General features: G+C 49.2%; 2 protein-coding genes across 7 annotated transcripts in view; both read right to left on the bottom strand.

Moving 5' to 3' along the window:
• The window catches only part of LOC137463838 (zinc finger protein 420-like), a 426,927-nt gene that overhangs the window by 92,217 nt on the left and 311,489 nt on the right, over positions 1-23,221 (bottom strand). The window lies entirely within an intron of this gene.
• On the bottom strand, positions 15,598-16,186 carry LOC137463843 (olfactory receptor 14J1-like). The gene has a single exon (XM_068175236.1). The coding sequence runs from the start codon at positions 16,184-16,186 to the stop codon at positions 15,599-15,601; it is 588 nt and encodes a 195-aa protein (XP_068031337.1). The 3' UTR covers position 15,598.

Below are 23,221 nucleotides of genomic sequence, written 5' to 3'. Positions count from 1 at the left end.
TATGAGATGTATGAATATGCAACAGGCTACTGCATTTAAAGATTATTCCTTTGTTCACAAGGCATGCTTATTGGGCTTAAGTGCCCGAGAGCATCCGGACGTCTGTAATTCTTTGCTTTTTATTGTCTTGTAATTGTCCTAACTCTAAATTTTCATTACTCTAATTGTATTACTATTTTTATAACTATTTTATTATTATTAAACTTTTAAAATTTAAAAAAAACCAAGTGATTGGCGTTTATAACAAATGGTAGCAGAGGATGGTTCCTAACACCTCTCTGCCGGTGCCTTAGGAGAGTCAGAGTGAGGGAGACGCGTCCTGCCCTGATTAGGCAGCCTCGCTCTGCTCCCCTGGTGCTGCCGACAGATGCAGGTTACGATCTGATGGACAAAAGGAGACAATAAAACAAAGAAAAGGGAAAGGATTCCCTAAAACCGCGGTAATTAGCCCCTAAGACCAAAGTGTACACGAAGAACAAAGACCCAAGGACAAGGGATAGGTAAGTATTTGTTGGGATGGGGTGGATAAGGGGGGATGAATGTGTGTGAATGAGAGGCGGGCTGGTTACCCCAGACCTGCTAAGAGAGTGCAGTAGTCTCCCATGCTCCGTTTCCATCTTTTTCGCGAGAAAAGTGGCCAGTACAGAGACGAAGCGAATGATAAAAGAGTGAGAGAATCCCCCCCCCGGGGAGATTGAATTGAATGGGCTGGGTTGAAGGATTAATATTCAAGAGCACCCAGGGTTGCTGCTGGGTTGAGATATTAATTTTCGAGAGCACCCAGGACTGAGTAAAATTTTGCCAGAGTGAGGGTACACCCGAGAGAATCTGGGGTTGGGAACAATGCAGCCGGATTGAGGGGTATCCAAGAACACCGGGACTGGCCAGGGACACCTAAAAGTGTAATAGGTGTGTTGAAAAATAAAAGGTACCTTGTTGTTGTGGTTGTTTTGTTGTGTGTGTGAGTAAGTGAAAAATAAACTTGAGCGAATGGGGACGAATGAAAGTACATGCAATGCAGATTGTTTGTTTTGAGCTAAATAAAAGTGAGTAAGTGTGCACGAATGAAAGTATATGTAACAGTATTGTGAAGTTCAGAAGTATGAATGAACAGGCTTGAGGGTGTGAATGTGAGTGAGAGTGAGCGAGAGATAAAGGTGAGTAAATGGAAATGAGTGGAAGATATGTAATGTAGATTGTTTATTTTGAGCTTTATTTTTTTAGAGGGAGGTGTATTATGTCGAATGGTTTGTGAGCGAAAGGATTTTTTACATGGGTAGTTGAAAGAAGGTAGTATTTAGGTTGTTAGAAAATGTGAGGAAAAAAAAAAAAGAGCATGGAATGAATAGATAAGATTTTGGGGAAAAAAAAAAATGGGACAGAAAACCAGTAAAAAGAAAGAAAAAAAGGGAAAAGCGAGTGGAACAAGAGGGAACCACACCACTCGCAGCCGAGCCGCTTGTCCCGGGCCCTGGCTCGCTGCTTGTTTCAGCTCCGTCTGTCCCAGTCGCGGCATTTGTCCCAGGTCCCAGCGAGCCGCTCGCTTCGGCTCCGCCTGCCCCGGTGCCGGCGCCTGTCCCGGTGCCTGTTTCGCCGCCCGCAGCCTCTGTACCAGTCCCCGTCTCGCTGCTCGCGGCTGCCCAACCGGTCCCTGCCCCCATCCCGCCCGGCTGGTCCATGGCCGCTCTGCCGGCCGTGCCTGGCGGGCTCTTGTTCGTCCCGTCCGTCCCATCCTTGGCAGCTCCTCCTGCGGCTGTTTCCTCTGCCCCATCCCCAGTGACTCTGACCGTGCCAGCTGCTCTGGGCACCGCCGCTGCTGCTTCGCCTCTGCTGGGAACAGCTGACCCAGCCGCCATTGACCACACTCCCGGCTGGTATCCCCTGGAAATGCCCCCTCGTTTGGCGGTTCCGGCAGCGAACACTGCCCATGCTCCCCTGAGCTCCGTTCCCCTGGTAACTGCAGCTGCAGCCCAAAAAACTCGCACCTGGAGGACGCCCCTTATAGGAACACGAGAAGTTCAGTTAGAAAACAACATTCTCCAGACTCTTCCTCACAACACGGGAGAAAGGCTATAGAAAAAGACTGTGATCTGTTTCCACTAAGAGAGGTCCCGATGGGAGGGGGTGGAACTGAGTTTGTAAATGCTCCTTTAACTTCTTCTGAGGTCAGGAATTTTAAAGAGGAAATCAAAGGTATTTTGAAGGATCCCATAAGCACTGCTGAACAATTAGACCAATTTTTAAGTTCAAGCATTTATACCTGAGAAGAAACGTGGTCAATAATAAATATACTATTTTCTCCAGAAGAAAGGGAAATGATCAAAATTGCAAGCAAAGACAAGTAGTTTAAATTATTTCTTCCAATTTGCATTGTGATTTTTCATCTTGAAATTTGTAACTTGCTATACTCTAAAGTTGAGAAACTAGTTTACAGCTGTGACATAGCCAGACCTACTTTTAATTTATTTTGAATCGATGTGAAGCTGTTCAATCACATGGTTCTCAGTGTGTAAAGTTAAACTAAAGGTAACACCAGCTACTTGGCAGGTCAATGAGAAACATTTTTTTCTTCCAGCCAGTCCTTTTACATGTACCCAAATGTGTTTTGCTTTTTTAGTTTTTTGTTTTGTTTGTGTTTTTGGAAGTGCTGACTACTTGCAGTGCACCTAGAACAGCAACTAGAGTTGTGCATGCATAGCACTTTTGAAAAATAAGGCTCATTTTTTTAACCTCGAATTGGAGATGGCTACATATATAAATGGGAACACACAAAGCTAGATGAAGAAAAGGTTTCAGTATCTTCTAATGTAAGCTGTTAATTTGTTACTTTCAGCATCACTGTGGTTGTGTGACACACACACACATGAAAAAAAAAATGTTGTGGGGGGGAATCTCTGCTTGCTGTAGTTTTATTTCTGGAATAAGTTAGACAGCTATGAAGAAGTTGTGGGTTCCTTGTGTGGTTTACCCAGGCCTGCAGGGAGGGCTTGGTCGTGATTCCCTCTGTGCTGCAGGTAGCCCTGCAGCGTGGCAGCAGTAGCTTGCCTCTAGTGAGTTTGCAGGCAGGGTGCTTCACCACTGCAGTGCTCAGGTGCTGTTTCCTATTGTGACATTAAAGCTTAAATTCAAGAGTGCCTCTTTCCATCCAATTATTGTTTGTACCACAGGAGCCTCTTTGATGAGCGTTTCCTAGCAGTCAAAGAGAAGGTATTGCAGAGACAAATTCCTTACTTTCTGTCTCCCCCCCACTGTATTCATGTTTTGGCCATTCTCTCTTCAAAATATGGATTTGTAAAACTCATGCTCTGTGTCCTCAGATGCCCTTCCCAAATCAAACCTTGGCTTTGTTGCAAATTGCATTGCACTAACTAACATTGTCTTAAATTTTTTAGTACAGGTAGAGTCACTTTGGAAGTAAGTTGTTGTTTACCTTGTTCTTACAACCTTTTTGAGCTTGTGAATGGAGAAAATTGTGATAGAAAAACAAGTTTTTAGTTTTAGTACTGTGTCAGCTGTGAGTGGCTAGTAGCCTTGGTGGAGAGTGCCATGAATTGCATGCTTGCCAAACGCACATAACAAAAGTAATTTAATTTGTAAAGAAGTTGAAAAAGGGGGAGGGGTGGTTGGCAGACTTACCTCTCTGAGACATTAGAATGTGGACTGATGTCAGAAGGTAGACTGATGCTGGAATGTGGATGTTAAAATGTGAAGAGAGAGAAAGAGAGGGAGAGAAAAAGAGAGAGGGAGGTGAAGGACAGAGTTAAACGCAAGACTGTTAATAAATAAATAAATAAATAAATAAAAGGGACCACCACTAGAGATAAGATCAAGGCAGAAATAGCTGACTTTCACAAAGTGATTTATTTGTTTAAGCAAGAACTCTTTTCTCTTTCTGGTTTTTGTTGTTAAGAAGAGGAGGCTTTTTGTTCTGAAGAATGAGTTAAATGTTGCCCAAAAAGTAAAAAACAAGAGATGTGATACATGTCTTGTTAAAATTGGCCTGGTCTTTCTATTTAACTACTTGTAGCTCACAAGAAGAATTGGCCTCTGCAGCTATTAAATCAGCTGGATACAAGAAGAAGAAGCAGCTGTAGAAAAAGCTTTTAGTTAAACCCAGAAAGTTTTGAAGAAAACTAATGGTAAAAGTTAATGCAGTATTGTTTTTCTTTTAACACTGTGTTATTAAGAAGTCCTTTCCAGGTACCACTAAAGCAGCAATCTGAACTACGGAAAGAGGGTGAATTCACGACAGCAAAATCAAAGAACTTGTGAAGAACCTTGAAGAATGGACTATCGCATCTAAACCGGGTGATATCAAATTGACTTTCGACTGGGACTGGGTGGTAATAGTCTGGGAAAACCCAAATGAACCAAGGAAAGTACAAAAAATAACACCTAACTGAGAAATAAGGCAAAGCTTACATCACTGGTTTTAAGCACTGCCTAAATAAGTCCTCAGACGCCTCCGACACCTCCTTAGGAGAGGAACATTGACACTTCAAACAGGAAGATCAAGATTATTTTAATCAGAGTTCTCACATTCTGGCCTTAGCCTGTGACTTGTACAAGGAAGAAGGGAAATTACCATCAGTATTATACTGTATACTTTATTTGATTCATCCCAGTGCTGGACACGCTAACTGGGTTGTAAGTAAATGTTCAAATTATGAGAATAATTGGTATTGGAGCTCACAAAATCTATGTTCTCATTGCAATAAGTATTGAGTACTGAATCTATCCCCTATAGAGATAGAACTCAAAGCAACTGAGGTAATAACTTTGTTTTGTAGATGGGAATTATCAGTGCCTGTTGACTGAGAGATACCTGAGGAATGGTAAGAAACCTCAGTTAAGGAGTGTTGAAAAGGACTTGCCTAAAAATATTTAGTAAAAAGAGTAACAAAGGAAACAGAGGGCAAGCCTGGATTGACCACTGTACTCGCCACCGAGAAGATCACACATACCTGCTACGGGAAGCAACTCCATAGGCAGGGGAGGTGGGGGTATAAGCCATACCAGACCTCTGTTATTCCTGTTTCTGTCTCTCATTTGTTGTCTTTTACCTTTTGAGATACTGGCAAGATCGTGTCACAAATGCTACAAAAAATATTACATGGAAAGAAACCAAAGTTCCTTTTTTGTTACACACCCCCATGTCAACAGCCACTGTTATAACCCATCCAAACTGAGTACCTGCAGGAAAAATGGGGGAAAATATTGAATTACAAAGAACTTAGGAAAAAGTGGTAATAGATGGGGCATTGATTGTCCAAAATGAGAGAGATGGATTTGTTTTACATTTGATTTCAGGAATACAGTCCAAGATTAGGCAAAAAGGCCATTAGTAAAAAAAAAAAAAAAAGTGAAATCAGCACAGCAATCTACCTCTGTATTAAACCCAAATTATATACTGAATCGTATTATAAGACTCCAAGCAGTCATAGAGAAGATAACAAACAAAGCCGCTCAGGCATTAGAATTAAAGAAATAACCCAGATACCGGTCCAAAAGTGGGAAAACAATGTTAAAAACTAACTGATGGGATAATGTATTGAAGAATAGATAGTGGAATAAATTAGGATTACAACTGTTCTGATGTTTCTTCCTTGTTTAATCCCATCTTTTATTTGATTACTAACATAGTCTAAAGAATGCAATTAGATAAGAAATATTGCTCTAGCCAAATGATTTATAAAGAATAAGAGGAGGGATTGTGAAAAATGCATGTTTTATGATTGGCTTTTTGCAAATATTAAATTGAATACTATATGTATTATGTTATATTGATTAGAAGTGCTGTATTAACATTTTAATAGTATGGTATATGTAGTTTTGTAGTTAAAATAGAGCCTATGTATTGTGGGGTGTTTTTTTACTAACTCAAGCAAGAGATGAGATAATGAAGAAACTCTTCACACAGAGATGACAATGATGGGGGCCCATAAAGAATTACTGCCTCCTTATCGGAAAAGACAAACATTCTTCCACCTTCTCTCCGTCTTTATGGAACCACCAGGATTAAGGGGAAGAAGTTGACAAAAACCAGAAAAGTTCTTAATTTGCAAGGAATTTATGCATCATGTATGAGATGTATGAATATGCAACAGGCTACTGCTTTTAAAGATTATTCCTTTGTTCACAAGGCATGCTTATCGGGCTTAAGTGCCCGAGAGCATCCGGACGTCCGTAATTCTTTGCTTTTTATTGTCTTGTAATTATCCTAACTCTAAATTTTCATTACTCTAATTGTATTACTATTTTTATAACCATTTTATTATTATTAAACTTTTAAAATTTTAAAAACCAAGTGATTGGCGTTTATAACAATCTACAATATGCTAAAAATTGTAAAACCTAAACTTCTCATCCATGTGACATACTAAACTACACTCTCCAATCCCTAAAATCCCTAAATGCCTGTTGCCCCCGGGGGATGCTATGTTGGTATTCTCCTTCCTCAGCCCCGGGGATGCTCCGCTGGTTGCCCTGGTCCTCCCAGTTCCATCGTCCTCGTTCCAGGGCGATGCCCTGCCGCTCTCGGTGCTCACTGTCCCATGGGATGCTCTGGCGGGGTCCTCCCCCCTCTCCCCCGGGGCATTCCTCACCGCCGTCCGTGGCCAGAGGTGGCGCCGGGGCGCTCCCGGGGCTCTGACGCCGCCAACGCCGCCGCTCCCATCGCCGGGCCCGCACTGAGCCCTGTGTGCCAGCACACGCCTTTTATAGTCCGGGCAAGCCCCGCCCTCCCGCCGACAGCCAATGGGAGCGCAGTGATGTCATAGTGGTGAGGGGCTGAGTGTCAAGGCCGCTTGTGATGTCACAATGAAGGGGTGGGGCCAGAATGAGAGTGCGATCTGATTGGATGATGCCGAAGGCGTTCCTGCACTGATTGTTCCAGGCGCTGATTGGTTGGATTGACGCTGGGGGAGGGGCAAGGCGGGGAGTGGGCGTGGCTCACATGGGGGGAGTCCCAGCCCCATTCTGGGGCTCCCAGGCCCATAGGGAGGGGTCTCTGGGGGTCCCTGTCCCATTTCTGGGGGTTGTAGGTTCATGGAGATGGGTCTGTGGTGGTTCCAGTCCCATGGGGATGGGTCTCTGGGGGTACCAGCACCATTTTGGGGGGTTTTAGGTTAATGGGGAGGTTTCTCTGGAGGTCCTAGCCCCATTTCTGGGGTGGCCAGTCCATAGAGAGGAGTCTTCTGGGGGTCCCTAGACTATGGGGAAGGGTCTGTGTGCTCCCAGTCCCACTTTTGAGGGGTAACTTTGTGATTTGTGTGGGTGGCGAGCGACTCGTGGGGACAGCAAAGATCAGCCACAGAATTTAATAAGATTTTTTGCCAATTTTACTTTGGAAAACACCTTACCTTTGGAAGATGCTCCGGAGGGGGTCCGTGCTCCTTCCGCCTGATCCCGGCACTGTCTTCGTCGTTGCCCCGGGGGGATGCTCTGCTGCTGTCCTCCCTCCTCACCCCGGGGCATTCCCCGTCGCTGGCCGCCGTCCATGGCCGGAGGTGGCTCCAGGGCGCTCCAAGCTGCTGAGGATGTCAGCAGCTCCCACTGAGGCCATCCCTGCCCAGAGACCGTGGGGGAATGGGCAGACAAGGAGAGCGTCCCTGGGGCTGGGGCAGCAGAACTCAGAGGCACCAGCGGCTCCAGCTGGGAAATGGAGTGTGGAATGTGGCTGTGAAAGCCCTGCCTGGGCTGTGCCAAGCAGGACACACAAGCCCTGACCCCCATCCCCCAAACAACTCTCTCAAGGAGACATTTAAGAGGAATTGCAATTGTTTGTGTCCTCTGAGTAGGATGCACTGGAGAAATACAAATAAGAGATTATCAGGAGCTCCAAACAATAAAACAGCCTTTAATGGGAACTTAAGAAAATCAGAGAAACTTCGGCAAAAGGTTTAATATGACATTCAATGAACAAAATACACTTTTATATGCATTCACTTGGCCCATTCAACTTCACAAGCTCCAATCCTTTTCAATTCTAAGTTAATCAAAATTTGCAAGGGGACAAAAATAGAAGAATTAGACACAGAAAGAGAAAGACAAATAAGACAAATAAGATGCAGAGAAGCACAAACTCAGCTCCTGGATTCCAGCATTGGTTCAGATAGAAATTCCAAGAGGAGGTAGGGTCAAGATGTGTGCTTGCCTTGTGCTCAGCCTTAAATACCCCTTGGTGTTCTTGTGCCCTTCCCCAGGTGGCACTTGGGGTCATTTGGTCACTCAGGAGCTGGGCTGGGGGCTCCAGAGGTGGCTGTGGAGCATTGCCTGTGCTGTGCCAGGGACTGGCAGACACTGCTGGGCTGGGATAGAGGCTCTGGGGGGATTGGGGTTCCAGGGCAGGGCAGGGCTGGGGTTCCAGGGCAGGGCAAGGCTGGACCTGCCCCTTCCTCCCCACACATGAAATGTTTCCAGCCAACAATCTCCTCCAGTCTGTCACAACAGGCAGTGTTGGAGGTGAAAGCCCAATTCTGGCCATGGGCACCTGGACAAGAAGGACAGTTCTTTTCCATATGAATGAAAGCCCCAGGTCTCAGCTCATTTCTGATTTGATTGCCTGGATTTTGTTTGGTTTTGTTGTTGCTTTGTTTCCTTGGTGTGCCTGCAGTGTCCAGTCAGGAGCAGAGTGACTCTTGCCAAGGAACTTTGTGGTGCTGTCACTTAATATTAAATCTGGTTTTTGCTGATCCCTTGCTGGGGATTTTTTCAGCGCTCTCAAGTCCTCGTTGGTAACAGGGTGAAGGAGCCCTGGGCCAGGCTCTGGCCCTGGGGGACACGGGGATGCTGCCAAGGGGTCCCTGTCCCCCTGTCCCACCCCCCACAGCCCCAGCCCCCGTCCCCGTGTCAGGCTCTGGGGTCGATCTCGTGGAACATCCTCTGGGGGAGGCTGCGGCGCCGGGGGCAGGGGGACCCGGGGGGACAGGGGACCCCGCTGTGCACGAGCAGCGTTGGACTTCTCTGGGGGAACTGGGAGGGGGGGCTGGGGTGGAGTGACCTCCCCAGTGACCTCACACAGCCCCTGTGATGTCACACGGGCCCTGTGATGTCACACAGCCCCATGTGATGTCACACACCCCTGAGATGTCACACAGCCCCTGTGATGTCACACAGCTGCCCTGTAGTTTCACACAGCCAACTCTGAGATGTAACAGGCTACCTGTGATTTCATACAGGTGCCCTGTGATGGCACAGCCTGCTCTTTGAGGTCCCAGTGTGCTTGGTGATGTCACAAAACCTGCCCTGTGATGTTGCAGTGTGCTCTGTGATATCACACAGCTGCTCTGTGATGTCACAGAGCCCTTTTCTATGATGGCAGAGTCTTCTCTGTGCCTCACAGCCCGTTCTGTGATGTCACACAGCCAGCCTGTAATGTCACAGCTGACTTTGTGACATCACAACCTCCTCTGTGATGTCACAGCCTGCTCTGTGATGTCACAGCCTGCTCTGTGATGGCAGAACTCACTTAACATGTCACACAGCACCTCTGTGGGCTCACAGACCCACCCTGTGATGTCACAACACCTTCAGTGATGGAACACAGCCACCCTATAATGTCACAGCACACTCTTTGACCTCACAGCTTGCTCTGCTCTGTGATGTCATACAGGCATCCTGTGATGTCACAGCCTGCTCTGTGATGTCACATAATAAACCAGGGATGTCACAGCCAACTATATGATGTCACAACCTGGTCTGTGATGTCACACAATCACAGAATCACAGAATTGCTGGGTTGGAAGAGACCTTTAAGGTCATCAAGTCCAACCCATGCCCTAACACCACCTCAGCTAAACCATGGCACTGAGTGCCACATCCAGTCTTTTTTAAACACATCCCAGGATGGTGACTCCACCACCTCCGTGGACAGACAATTCCAGTACTTTATCACCCTTTCCATAAAAAAACTTTTGTCCCAATATCCAACCTAAATTTCCCTTGGTGCAGCTTAAGACACTGTCCTCTGGTCCTGTCAGTTGCTGTGAGGAGAGAGACCGACCCCCACCTGACTGCAACCACCTTTCAGGGAGTGCAGAGAGTGATAAGGTCACCTCTGAGTCTTCTCCAGGATAAACAACTCCAGCTCCCTCCGCCGTTCCTCACAGGACTTGTGTTCCAGACCCCTCACCAGCCTTGTTGCCCTTCTCTGGACACACTCCAGGTCCTCAATGTCCCTCGTAAACTGGGGAGCCCAGAACTGAAAACAGCACTTGAGGAATGGTGCCAGTACAGGGGAAGAATGCCAAGTGCACCAGTGCCAAGTACAGGGGAAGAATGAACTCCCTGATCCTGCTGGCCACACCATTCCTGATCCAGTCCAGGAGCCATTGGCCTTCTTGGCCACCTGGGCACACTGCTGGCTCATGTCCAGCCTGCTGTCGACCAGTGCTCCCAGGTCCCTTTCTGCCTGGGCACTGTCCAGCCACACCGTCCCCAGCCTAGAGCAGTGAAGGGGGTTATTGTGGCCAAAATGCAGGACTGGGCACTTGGACTGATTAAACTTCATCTTATTGGACTCTGCCCATCCCTCCAACTGTTCCAGGTGTCCCTGCAGAGCCCTCCTACCTTCCAACAGATGGACACACGCTCCAAGCTTAGTGTCATCTGCAGATTTACTAATGAAAGCCTCAATCCCCTCATCCATGTGGTCAATAAAAATATTGAACAGAGCTGGCCCAGCACAGAGCGCTGAGGGACAGCACTGGTGACTGTCCCCAGCTGGATGCAGCACCGCTCACCACCACTCTCTGGGCCGGCCATCCAGCCAGTTCTGAACCCAGCACAGAGTGCTCCTGTCCCAGCCATGGGCTGCAGCTTTTCCAGGAGTGTGCTGTGGGAGACAGTGCCAAAGGCCTTGCTGGAGTCCAAATAGACACATCCACAGCCTTTCCTGCATCCACCAGGAGGGTCACCTGGTCATAGAAGGAGACCAGGTTGGTCAAACACGACCTAGCCCTCCTAAACCCCTGCTGGCTGGGTCTGATACCCTGGCCATCCTGGAAGTGCTGTGTGATGGCACTCAGTGTGAACTGTTCCATGACCTTACCACGTACTGAGGTCAGGCTGACTGGCCTGGAATTACCAGGATCCTCCTTCCCACCCTTGCTGTGAATGGGTGTCACATTGGGCAGCTTCCAGTCATCTGGGACCTCACCAGTGAGCCAGGACTGCTGGTAAATGGTGGAGAGCGGCTCTGCAAGCTCATCTGCCAGCTCCCTCATCACCCTGGGGTGGATCCCATCTGGTCCCATGGATTTATGAACATCCAAGCAGCTCAGCAGTTCTCTGATGGCCTCCTCTTGAAAAATGGGTGCACCAATCTGCTCCCTGGCACCATCAACCAGCCCAGGAGGACAGTTGTCCTGAAGGAAAATCATTTTCTCACTAAAAACTGAGGCAAAAAAAATGGCGTTAAGCACCTCTGCCTTCTCATCTGCAGTTTCCAAATTGCCTTCCACATCTAATAACAAACAATGGTTGGTCTTACCCTTCCTTTTACCATTGATGTATTTGTAAAAGCGTTTTTTATTATCCTTTAAAAAAACTGCCATTTTAAGTTCAAACTGAGGTTTGGCTTCCCTAATTTCTTTCCTACATGCCCTAGAAAGCCCCTTAAATACTTCCTGAGAGACCTAACCCTCCTTCCAAAGATGATACATCTTCTTTTTATTCCTACGTTCCTTCAAAACCTCCTTTCCCATCCACACTGGATGTTTGCCTAGTCGACTCGTCTTTGGGCACACAGGGACAGTCTGTTCCTGTGCCCTTGAGATCTCTGTTTTTAAGCTCCCCCACCTTTCCTGAACTCCCTTGTTTTTAAGGGCTGCTTCCCAAGGAACTCTCTGAATAAATCTCCTAAGTAGGCCAAAGTCTGCCCTCCAAAGTCCAATGTAAAAGTCTTATTAGTGTTCCACCTGACTTCACCAGATATTGAGAATTCTCTAATTTCATGATCACTGTGCCCCAAGTGACCTCCAACCACCACATCTCCCACCAGCCCATCTCTATTTACAAACAACAGATCTAACATAGTCCCTTTCCTGGTGGGCTCACTCACCAGCTACAACAAAAAATTGTCCTCCACAAACCCTAAAAATTTCCTGGACTGCCTCTTTTAAGCTGTATTGAGCTCCCAGCAGATGTCCAGCAGGTTGAAGTCGTCTACAAGGACAAGGGGTGATGATCCAGAAACATTCTTTAGCAGCTTCTGGAATGAGTTGTCCACCTCTTCTTCCTGGTTGGCTGGATGATAACAGACTCCCAGTAGGATGTCAGCCTTGTTGGCCTTCCCCCTCAGTCTCACCCATAGACATTCAACTCCATCATCATTAGTTTCTACATCCGTAGCATCAAAATCCTCCCTAATGTAAAGGGCCACCCCTCCACCTCTTCTCCCTTTCCTTTCTCTCCTGAAGAGCTTGCAGCCATCCAGTGCAGCGCTCCAGCCATGTGAGTCGTCCCACCCTGTTTCTGTGATGGCAATGACATCATAGCTCTGCTGCTGCACCATGGCCTCCAGCTCTTCTTGTTTGTTACCCATGCTGTGTGCATTGGTGTACATGCACCTCAGCTGGGCTGCTGATTTCACCCCTAACTCAGGCTTACCACCCACAAGCCTGCTTCCAGACAAACCAGCTGCATCCCCTTCCCCTTCAGACCTAGTTTAAAGCCCTCTCAACAAGTTCTGCCCGTTCATGAGCTAAAATTCTTCTGCCCTTCACAGACAGATGGAGCCCGTCTGGTCCAAGCAGGCCAGGTGCTGTAAAAGTTGCCCCATGATTAAAGAATCTGAAATTTGTGCAATGACACCAACCCACGAGCCACTCGTTGATAATGTGAGCTCTCCTGCTGCTTTCACCGTTTTTGTCAGACTCCAGAGGGACTGAGGAAAAGACTGTCTGTGCCCCTGTCCTATTAACCACCTGACCCAATGCCCTAAAGTCCCTTTTAATTGCCCTGACACTCCTCTTTTCAATCTCATCACTGCCAGCCTGGGGTATCAGCAGTGGGCAATAATCAGAGGGCTGAATCAGCCCAGGCAGTGTGTCAGTGATATCCCGTACCCGGGCCCCATGAGGCAGCAGACCTCTCTGTGGGGTGGGCCTGGTCGACATATGGGGGGGCCCTCTGTTCCCCTCAGGAGGGACTCACCCACCACGATTACCCGTCTTTCCTTTTTGATGTTAGAGGTGCTGATCTGTCTCACAGATTAATCATAATTGGGAGGCTCACTGGGCAGATAATTTTCTTCTAAACCATCTGGCTGACTCTCCAGATCCAGGGGATCATACCGAATCTGAAGTGGCACCTGGCTTGGGAGAGGGGGTTGAGAGGGATTTTTATTATTACCTCCTCGAGTAGGTACCCACTCCCACTCCCCTTCATCTGCCAGGTGTCCTTCTATAGCATGACAGTGGGAGGTGTGGGAGACAGCAGGAACCAAGGAGAGCATTGCTGCCCTGCCAGACCTCATGGAACCAAGGATCCATTGTGACACTGCAGGGCCCTGGGGCACCACGGTGCCATTGTGACACTGCAGGGCCCAAGGATCCAAGGGACTTTGTGACACCAGAGGGACATTGTGACACTGGGAGGCCTCATGGAATCATGGAGACCATTGGGACACTCTGGGGCCTCATGGAACCGTGGTGACACCAAGTTGTCTGGGGGTGTTGATCTTCTGGAAAGCATGAAGGCTCTGCAGAGGGACCTGGACAGGCTGGATCCAGGGCCCAAATCCAACAAGGTGAGGTTTAACAAGTCCAAGTGCCGGGTCCGGCACCTTGGCCACAGCAACCCCTGCAGCGCTACAGGCTGGGGACAGAGTGGCTGGACAGCAGCCAGGCAGAAAGGGACCTGCAGGGACTGATGGACAGCAGGCTGGACATGAGCCAGCAGTGTGCCCAGGTGGCCAAGAAGGCCAATGGCTCCTGGCCTGGATCAGGAATGGTGTGGCCAGCAGGAGCAGGGCAGTGATTCTTCCCCTGTGCTGGGCACTGGTTGGGCAGCACCTCGAGTGCTGTGTCCAGTTCTGGGCCCCCCAATTTAGGAAGGACCTGGAAGGGCTGGAGTGTGTCCAGAGAAGGGCAACAAGGCTGGTGAGGGGTCAGGAGCACAAGTCCTGTGAGGAGCGGCTGAGGGAGCTGGGGTTGTTTATCCTGAGGAAGAGGAGGCTCAGGGGAGACAAGGCGGTGTCAGGGCACAGGTTGGACCTGATGATCTCCAAGGTCTTTTCCAGCCTTGCTGATTCTGGGATTCTCTGAAACCACCCTTGGACCAGTTGCAGGAGGAGCCCTGGGCCTCCTCTTCAGAAGCTCCACAGCCCAGGTCCCTCAGCTCCTCCTCACAGCCCCAAAGCCCATCCTGTCAGTCCTGCAGAGCCTCTGCAGCTCCTCCTCACTGCCCAGAACAGGCAGCCCCACAGCCAGAAACAGCAGCCCAGATGTGCCCCCCTGGCCTGGGCTGCCTCTGGCAAGGGAGCAGCACGAGGCACTGCAGGAGCCTGCAGGCAATTCCTGCAGCACTTGTGGGATGATCCTGCTCCCCAAGGGACAACCCAAACTTTCTGGCTGGCTGCAAAGGCCAGGACAAAGCTGAGTGGTTTCCCTGGCGTCCCCCAGCCCTTCCTGGCCCCAGGGGCTGATGGCATTTGTGCTCCCTCAGGTTCATGTCCCCACAGAAGCAGCATGGGGGTGCTCCTGCCTGCTGTGTGCAATGCAAACAGGGGCTCCTGAGCCAGCGCTGCCGTGGCTGTGCCTGCAAGGATGCGGCACCTGTGTGAGCTGGGGGAGAGGCCAGGGCTGCAGAGGGGGGATGTTGTTGGCAGCTCCATGAGGACGCTCTGGGACGCTGCCCTGGGCTGTCCAGCGCACTGGGGATGGATCAGCCCCTGCTCTGCTGCTCCTTCCCGTCTCCCCCAGGGCCCTTGTAGAGCACCAACCGTGCTGTTTTCCCCCAGCCTGCCCACGGCCAGCCTGGGGCTGCTCACGGGGGTTTTCTGTGCTGAGCATTGGCCTGGCCGTGTCCTTGAGAGAGCCTGGGCAAGGAGCCTGGAGCCCCCAGGCCCTGGCCTGAGGCGTCAGCGCTGCCCCAGCAGTGCCCATGGGCTGTCCCTGCTGCAGCCCCGGCACTGCCACCCCCAGGACTGTGCCCGGCCCCGAGAGCACTCAGGCCCTGCAGCAACACCAGGGCCACCAGGGCAGCGGGGCAGGGCCACGGGAGCAGCACTGGCTACACCAAGTGCTGCTGCTGCTGGGCACAGCTGCTGTGCCAGCACTGATCTGCCCCCAGCTCTGCACACAGACATTGCTGCTGCAGCTCCATAGAAGGCAACAAAAGGGCATCTCTGCAGAAAACTCTGCTGGGACATCCTTTAATTCCTTTAAAGCCACCAAGAGCGCAGCCCCTCATTGACACAGTCTGTGGGCACAGAGAAGGTGGAGAGAAACAAAATGAAAAATGGCACAAAAATGACATTTATTGTGGACAATATGAAAAAAAGCAAAACAAAGGAAAAAAATCCCCAGAACTAAACCAACAAGAAGTATCAAAGATGACTTATATTTCAATTGATTTTCAGAAATTGCCCAGAAGTTTAATGTTCCTGAAACCATCCAGTCATCAGTCTCCACACTGCAGCCTTGAGCTCCTGGTTCCTCAGGCTGTAGATGAGGGGGTTCAGGGCTGGAGGCACCACCGAGTACAGAACTGACAGGGCCAGATCCAGGGATCTGGAGGAGATGGAGGGGGGCTTCAGGTAGGAAATAGCTCCAGTGCTGATAAACAGGGAGACCACAGCAAGGTGAGGGAGGCAGGTGGAAAAGGCTTTGTGCCGTCCCTGCTCAGAGGGGATTCTCAGCACAGCCCTGAAGATCTGCACATAGGAGAAAACAATGAACACAAAACAGCCAAACACCAAACACATACTAGCCACAATGAGCCCAAGTTCCCTAAGGTAGGATTTGGAGCAGGAGAGCTTGAGGATGTGTGGGATTTCACAGAAGAACTGGCCCAGGGCATTGCCCTGGCACAGAGGCAGGGAAAATGTATTGGCCGTGTGCAGCAGTGAATAGAGAAAGCCACTGGCCCAGGCAGCTGCTGCCATGTGGGCACAAGCTCTGCTGTCCAGGAGGGTCCCGTAGTGCAGGGGTTTGCAGATGGACACGTAGCGGTCATAGCACATGATGGTCAGGAGGGCAAGGTCTGATGAGATAAAGAACATAAAGAAAAAGAGCTGAGCAGCACATCCCTTGTAGGAGATGGTGCTGGTGTCCCAGAGGGAATTGTGCATGGCTTTGGGGACAGTGGTGCAGATGGAGCCCAGGTCGCTGAGGGCCAGGTTGAGCAGGAAGAAGAACATGGGCGTGTGCAGGTGGTGGCCGCAGGCTACGGCGCTGATGATGAGGCCGTTGCCCAGGAGGGCAGCCAGGGAGATGCCCAGGAAGAGGCAGAAGTGCAGGAGCTGCAGCTGCCGCGTGTCTGCCAGTGCCAGCAGGAGGAAGTGGCTGATGGAGCTGCTGTTGGGCATTGGCTGTGGCTGCACATGGGGACCTGTTCATGGAGAAAGGACAGTGACAAGTCAGGAGAGGCTGGCAGTAGCTGGTTTAGGAATTGTTTTCCTACCCACACATCATTCCTGGCTCTCTGAGGTCAGAAATCCCCAGCATTCCTGCTGCACTCAGCGTTTGCCACTGAGAAATGTGAGAGGCAAAGGATTCCCTGTGGCTGAGGGCAGGTGTGGGGCTGAATGGGCTTGTTCCCAACTGCCCTGGCTTTGCACCTTTGGCTGGAATCAGAGCACAGTCACACCCCTGGGTCACCCTGGGATAAACCAGACCCTGCCCAGAGCAGAGGGATCCCTGAATGTCTCACCCTCTCCAAAGGTCTCTGGGCAAGCTCTCAGCATCCCCTTGTGCCAAGGACACTCACGGCTCCCTTGGCCAACCCAGCAGCATTTCCTCAGCTGTGGCAGCTCTGCACTTCCCCGTGGGACATTCAGGGAACTCCCAGAGGCTCTGGCACAGCTCTGCACCCAGGAGGGCAGCTCAGAGCTGGGAAGGGCACAGCAAGGAGATCCCCGGCTGTGCCCATGATGGGATCTCAGGGATGGGCTCAGCTCATTCCCCTTTCCCATGGACTGCTTTGCCCACAGCCCCACAGGTCCCAGGGAAGCTTGGACACCCCATTCCCATGGACAGCCCTGCCTGGCAGGAATGCCAAGGGCAGTGCCTGACTCAGCTGCTGCAAATGCCAGAGCCTCCCTGAGAGCACCAGAAAACACTGACAATATCAGGGGAGTGCAGAAACAGGAGAAGATGTTGTGGTGCTGTGCCTGAGAGGGCAGGGCAGAGACAGCCGGGCACTCAGGACAGTGTTCCCGTGCCCAGCTGTGCCCGGCACCTCCCACACACCAACAGTGCCCTCCTGCCCCAGCACTGCTCTGTTCAGCCCCCTCTGCTTCCCTGCGCATCTCCCTGGGACTGGACATTCCCTCCTGAGAGGTGCCTTGTCCCTGCCAGCGTTCACAGAGCCCATCCCACCCTGTGTGCCCTCGGCCCGGCCCTACAGAAACCTGCCTGTGTGCAGGGCCCTGGCTGGGGCAGGGTCTGTGTGCAGCTGGGCGAGGGCAGCTCAGGAGAGCCCTGCTGGGCCCTGCAAAGGTGATGCTGCTGCTGTCCAGGGCTGAGGAGTGGCTGAAGGCCCTTTGGGAGGCTGCCAGCAGAGAGACTGACCACCCAAAGTCACAGTTCTGGAGTCTCTGTAAATGTTCAAACATTCCTTTGATGATCCTGTGTGTCCCTTTCAACTCAGAATGTTCTGTGATTCTGGGATCACAATTCCTGTCATGCTTCTCTCATCCCTCTGTTGTCTACAATCAAAAGAGAAAAAAAATCCTTTGCAACAGTGTTAGAACAGTAAAGACCAGACCTTTATTGGAAGCTTCCTGGTGTCCCAGTGGGGATGGGTCATACCTGGCCCCTGATTTCAACAATTTATTATGGTTGATTATTTAGGATATTTAACAGGAACATCCAATAGGAGATTCAGTTGCCCCAGTTACACACCCCTGGCTCAACCCATTGGAGTAGGTCCAAGGATTTCTTTGCCCCAGTTTTTGTTATCACTGCGCACATTCAAAAACCAAAATGTTCTTGTACGTGCTCTTCCTGATAATAAGACTATGCAGTATTTCAGGAATGTATTTAGACAGTCAGCTTATTGTTCTAAAATCTAAGAGAAAGGTAAGGAACCATACTAGAGATAATTAAGGATTGTAAATATATGAAGTATAAAATAGTTGTTAAACAGAGTTAATTAAGAATTTAATAGAGTTAGATAAGGATTTTAGATTTATACTTATGTTATACTAATTTACAGAACTACAAATATAAGAAAAATATATGAAAAGCAAAAATCTTTTTGTCATCACTCCAACTTTCCCACCCTGCTCCAAGCAGGAAATGGAAGACACTCTCTGAAAAGCTCCTGAGCTTTACAGCAATCCCAGGTTTACCTTCTTTGGGAAGTGTCCTCTGGAGCTGTGCCCAGGCTGCTCTGGAGAAGGGAGCAGCCCTGCCCCAGCCAGCAGCTCTCAGCAGCAGCACCTGCCCTGCTCAGGGTGGCTCCTTCCCCCCACAGCTTCTCTCCAGTGCTGGGAGCAGCTCCCCGGGCCGGCTGAGAGCTGTCCCTGGCAGGCAGCAGAGACCCTGGCCCAGCACAGCGCCCTGGGCTGCAGGACCCTGCTCTGCAGGACAGACCTGGGCACCCCTGGCTGCTCTGCACAAGAGATGATCAGAGAATGTACTCACAGGGTCTGTGGGCATTGGGATGTTCCAGCTGTAGGAGATCACTCCAGGAGCTGCAGCTGCATTGTCCTGCAGCCAGAGGTTCCTGTGCCAAGGGCTGCCAGGGATTCTGCCCCAGGCACTTCTCAGCACCTTCCCAGCCCTGACTGATGGAAGCTCTCTGTGCCTCTGTGCTGTGCTCGGGCTGGCTGCAGGCAGTGCCCCAGCCCTGCTGGGCTGGGAGAAGAGCTGCTCATCCAGAGAAATGTGCTTTTGAAGCTCTCCTTGGTTACCAGTATCACCCTCTGGGCCAGGAGCCCGGCCCAGCTCAGCAGCACAGACACAGCACAAGGACTTTAATGACCCTCTGGGGCTTTGTGCTCAGGCCCTGAACATCAGGCCCTGAGAGGGAGCTGCAGAAACCTCTCCAGAGCTCCAAGTCAGAATCCAACTCCAAAGTTTCTCTGATTTTTAATGGGTCCCACTGAGGGACACGACTGAGAAAGTGTCCCCAGGCCCCAGGCAGAGCAGAGAACTGGAGGCACTGATGTCAGGTGGGGACAAAGAGGAGCCAAGTCCTGGTGCCCTGGGGCACAGCAGGGTCTGTGCCACCAAGGGCTGTCAGGAGACACCTTGTCCTGAGGCACTGGGGCCTCCTGGCACAGCCCCAGCCAGGCTGAGCACTGTCACCCCCTTGTCCTGCCCTCAGCATCCACCCCTAGCCCACATCCCAGTGGCCTCAAGGATCTGCTGGAAGGAGTCCCTGGGGAGCCTTGCTCAGGAATGGCCCTGGGGGCTCCTTCATGCTCCCAGGGACTGCAGGTTTTTCAAAGCACTTTGGCTTTTGCTTTTGCCTTGGAGTCTCTGAGATCTTTGTGCAGTCATGGCCTCCAATTATCTGCTGTAATTAGTCCCTGGAGAGGCTTTGTCAGGAACAACACTCAGTGGGGCTCATTAATACTTTGAGATACTCAAGGAGTTTAAGGTACTTTGGATTTTCCTTTCCACACTGAGTCTCTGAGAGGTTTTTTTGCCATTCTGGCCTCCAGTTCTCTCCTCCAAGGAGTCCATGAGGAGCCTGTGTTGGGGATGGACCTCAGTGGGTCCCATTAATGCTTTGAGACACTTTGGGTTTTTTTCTCTGACTTTGACTCCTGGAAAGGTTTGTGCAATCTCCTCTCGGGCCCTGAGGTTCCAGGGCTCAGCTCCAAATGCACCACAGGGCTCTTTAGGATAAGCACGTCTTACCAAATCATGGCTCTGCCTTTATTTCCCTCTGCTCTAATGTAGTTCCTTAGGAATGTTTCCTTTTACAGTTATGGAGAAATATTTCAAAGAGCTTCTAAGAAATATGTATTCCTATTTTAAAGAGTGTCTTTTATTACTGTTCTCTTTAGAGAAGAGCTGATTGCAGCATTCTGTGATTGATATTGATGTAGGGCCACTCCTAAGGAAGTCTGGCCAGGTCTGAGAAGTTTTACCTTGAGGTCTGACCCAGTGTGGACAACCTTGCCCCACATTCCCCAACCCCATGTGAGAAACAATTTTCACTTTCAAAAATTTAAATGGTTTATTAAGACCTTGTCAAAATTCAACAGAAGAGTGAATAAAGAATAAATACAGTTTCCAGAGTAAAGGATTCAGTCACCATGTGCTCATCTACAAAATGGATGTTCTGTCTTTTATACCTCCAGCCCCTCCCAAAGTCTTGTCAATCCACTCCTCCTTCGCTGTCCAGTGGTGGAGATCACTTTCTTACAGCTTGATTGGAGCTCAGGCGCTGCCATAGCAACAAGCCGACCCTCCCAAATGCCCTGACTACTGAGGGCATCCCATGATAACAATGCAAGGGGGAAGGGAAAGATAACTATCCACCTACACAACTTCTCTTAACATCTACTTAATATTCACCCCTTAATTGTGAGAGTCAACCATAGGATTACTCATCTATAACAAACCCCCATGTTCTTTTTCTATATGTCATTTTGCTTGAACATTTAATTAAAATTTTTCTCTCTCTTGAATGAGTCATACTAGCATCTGTTGATGTGGGCAAGGACAGTGGGAACAGGAGGAAAAATCTCAGGTTTTCCTTAGACATATGTATTTGGAATGGACAAAAGGGCCTAACAGAGGTCCAGGATGGCTTTGACTCCTATCTATCATAGCTATGTGGTTGCTACCCATAGTCAGTGTATCTTAGGGGTCCAGAGGCCAGCTCGGTCTCGCCCTCCAGTCCCTGTTGTATTCAAAGACAGTTGGGGAATGACAGTGGTCCGATATGGCCTTTTGTCCCTACCTTACCATGCCTACGGGGTTGCTGCCCGCAGCAGGGCTATGGAGTCTTCTTGGTGCTGAACAAAGAGGCCAACCCGGTCTTGCCCTCTATTTCTTGTCTTACTTCTTAAGGATGCTGCCCCATCACCTTTTACGGTCCCTTGTGTACTTCCCCTCAATGGGTGCTGGTAATTCCTGTTCATTAAAACAGGCAGACAGTTCTCAAGCTGGCTGGTGGAAGCTTGGCTCTACTTTTTGGGCATCTTGTTGTCTTTCTGGTTGTCTCTCAGTCCCCGCCTGAGAGTCAATCTCGTTTCACCTGGCCTGGATGTTTTGTATATAGTCCACTCTTTGGGTTCTTCTATTGAGCCGTTAACTCTGTTGGCATGAGTCCATCTGTTGGCATGAGTCCATCCCCACTCTGCAGTTCACACGGCTGATTCGGTGGGGAGCAGTACCTGAAAGGGACCTTCCCATTGAGGAGTTAAAGGCTGATCTCTCCATGACTTGATCATTCCCCAATCCCCGGGATTAATATTATGGATTCTGAAATCCCGGGTGGTAGTTTGAGGAATTGCCCCTTTATGTCTTAGCCCTTCTAAGGTTTCTGCTATAGACATAACATATTTCTTGGCATTGGCTTCCCCTTCCTCATAGGTGGCAACCCTCTGGGGTGAGGTCAGAAAGGGTAACCCAAATGTCATTTCATAGGGTGACACCCCCAGATCTGACTGGGGTTGAGTTCTAATTTTTAATAAGGAAAAAGGGAGACATTTTATCTATGACATCTGGGTTTCAGTCATCAGCTTAACTAGAGCTCTTTTTAGAGTTTGATTCATCCTCTCAATGTGACCAGAACTCTGTGGATGCCATGGAGTGTGCAATTCCCATTTACTCACAGTGTTTGAACAACTTTTTGCAATATTTTAGAGGTGAAATGAGTTCCTTGGACTGAATCAATCCTGTTCACCATCCCATACTGGGGAATGATTGATTCTAGAAGTGTTTTACTCACAACATTGGCATTGGCTTTAACCGTGGGTACCGCCTCTACCCAATGAGTCAGGTCACCTACTATCACTAGCAAAAACTTCCACCGTTGTACCTGGGGAAGCTCGGTAAAGTCTACTTGGATGTTTTGAAAGGGCTGTAATGCTAGTTCTCGCCCTCCCCTGGTGTTTTCCTCATGATTTTCTTACTCACTTGTTGGCATATCACACACCTTTCAATTACCTGCTTAGCTATCCCAAAAATTCCTATGCAGGCCCAGTCCCTTAGAAAATGATCACTTAGTGCTTGTGTACCCCAGTGTGTTGTCCCATGTATGCCTTCTAGCATTTTCCTGGCAAGGGGTTTATTCAACATTTGCCTCCCATCTGCTAATCTCCACTTCCCTTTGTTATCTTTCTTGGCTCCTGTTTTGAGGAATTCTTTCTCTTCTGTCTCACTGAATATGGGGACTTCTTCCATTTCTCTCATGGGGGTTAATGCTATCATTAGTTTTTCTATCCCTGATTCAGCTGCATTCTTAGCATCTAAATCTGTAAATGGTTCCCTTGTGCTTCTTGAGTCACCCCTTTTTTATGTCCTTTAACATATACTCCTGCCACTTCTTCTGGTAATTGTAAGGTTTCTAACACTTCTAAAAAAAGTTTTTAGTTCCTTTCCCCTTGAATTTAATAGCTTACTCTCTTCCCAAAGTTTTCCAAAGGTATGCACTACTCCAAAAGCATATTTTGAGTCTGTATATATTGTTTCTCTTTTCTGTGTGAATATTTCCAGAGCTGTGTTCCGACACTTTCCTTTTTCTAGGGCCACTAACTCTTCATCTGCTATAGCCTACCCCAATACCCTGTGCCCTGGATTACCCGTGAAAATCCATCGATGTACAATCGTTTTCCACCTTGGAGTGGTTGATCTGTTAGGTCCTCTCTTACTTTAGTTTGATAGTTTATAACCTCTAGGCAATTATGTATTAATTCCTCACCTGGTTTTCCATCTAAAACTGGGCAGGGTTAAGTTGGCTACTCACGACTAGCTCTAAACCATTATCTATTAAGATGGCTTCATACATTAGCACTTGGGAATCTGTGAGCCATTTCTCAGCCTTTTAGCTGAGGATACTCCTTACTGAGTGTGGGGTATATATTTTCAAT

The sequence above is a fragment of the Anomalospiza imberbis genome, chromosome 30, assembly GCF_031753505.1.
Source record: "Anomalospiza imberbis isolate Cuckoo-Finch-1a 21T00152 chromosome 30, ASM3175350v1, whole genome shotgun sequence".
NCBI lineage: Eukaryota > Metazoa > Chordata > Aves > Passeriformes > Viduidae > Anomalospiza > Anomalospiza imberbis.
Note: the sequence above shows the minus strand (reverse complement) of the source record. Positions and strands in the feature narration are given on the sequence as shown.

Coding starts and splice junctions, on each gene's coding strand:
- LOC137463843 (XM_068175236.1), bottom strand. CDS start 16,186: ATGTGCTATGACCGCTACGTGTCCATCTGCAAACCCCTGCACTACGGG.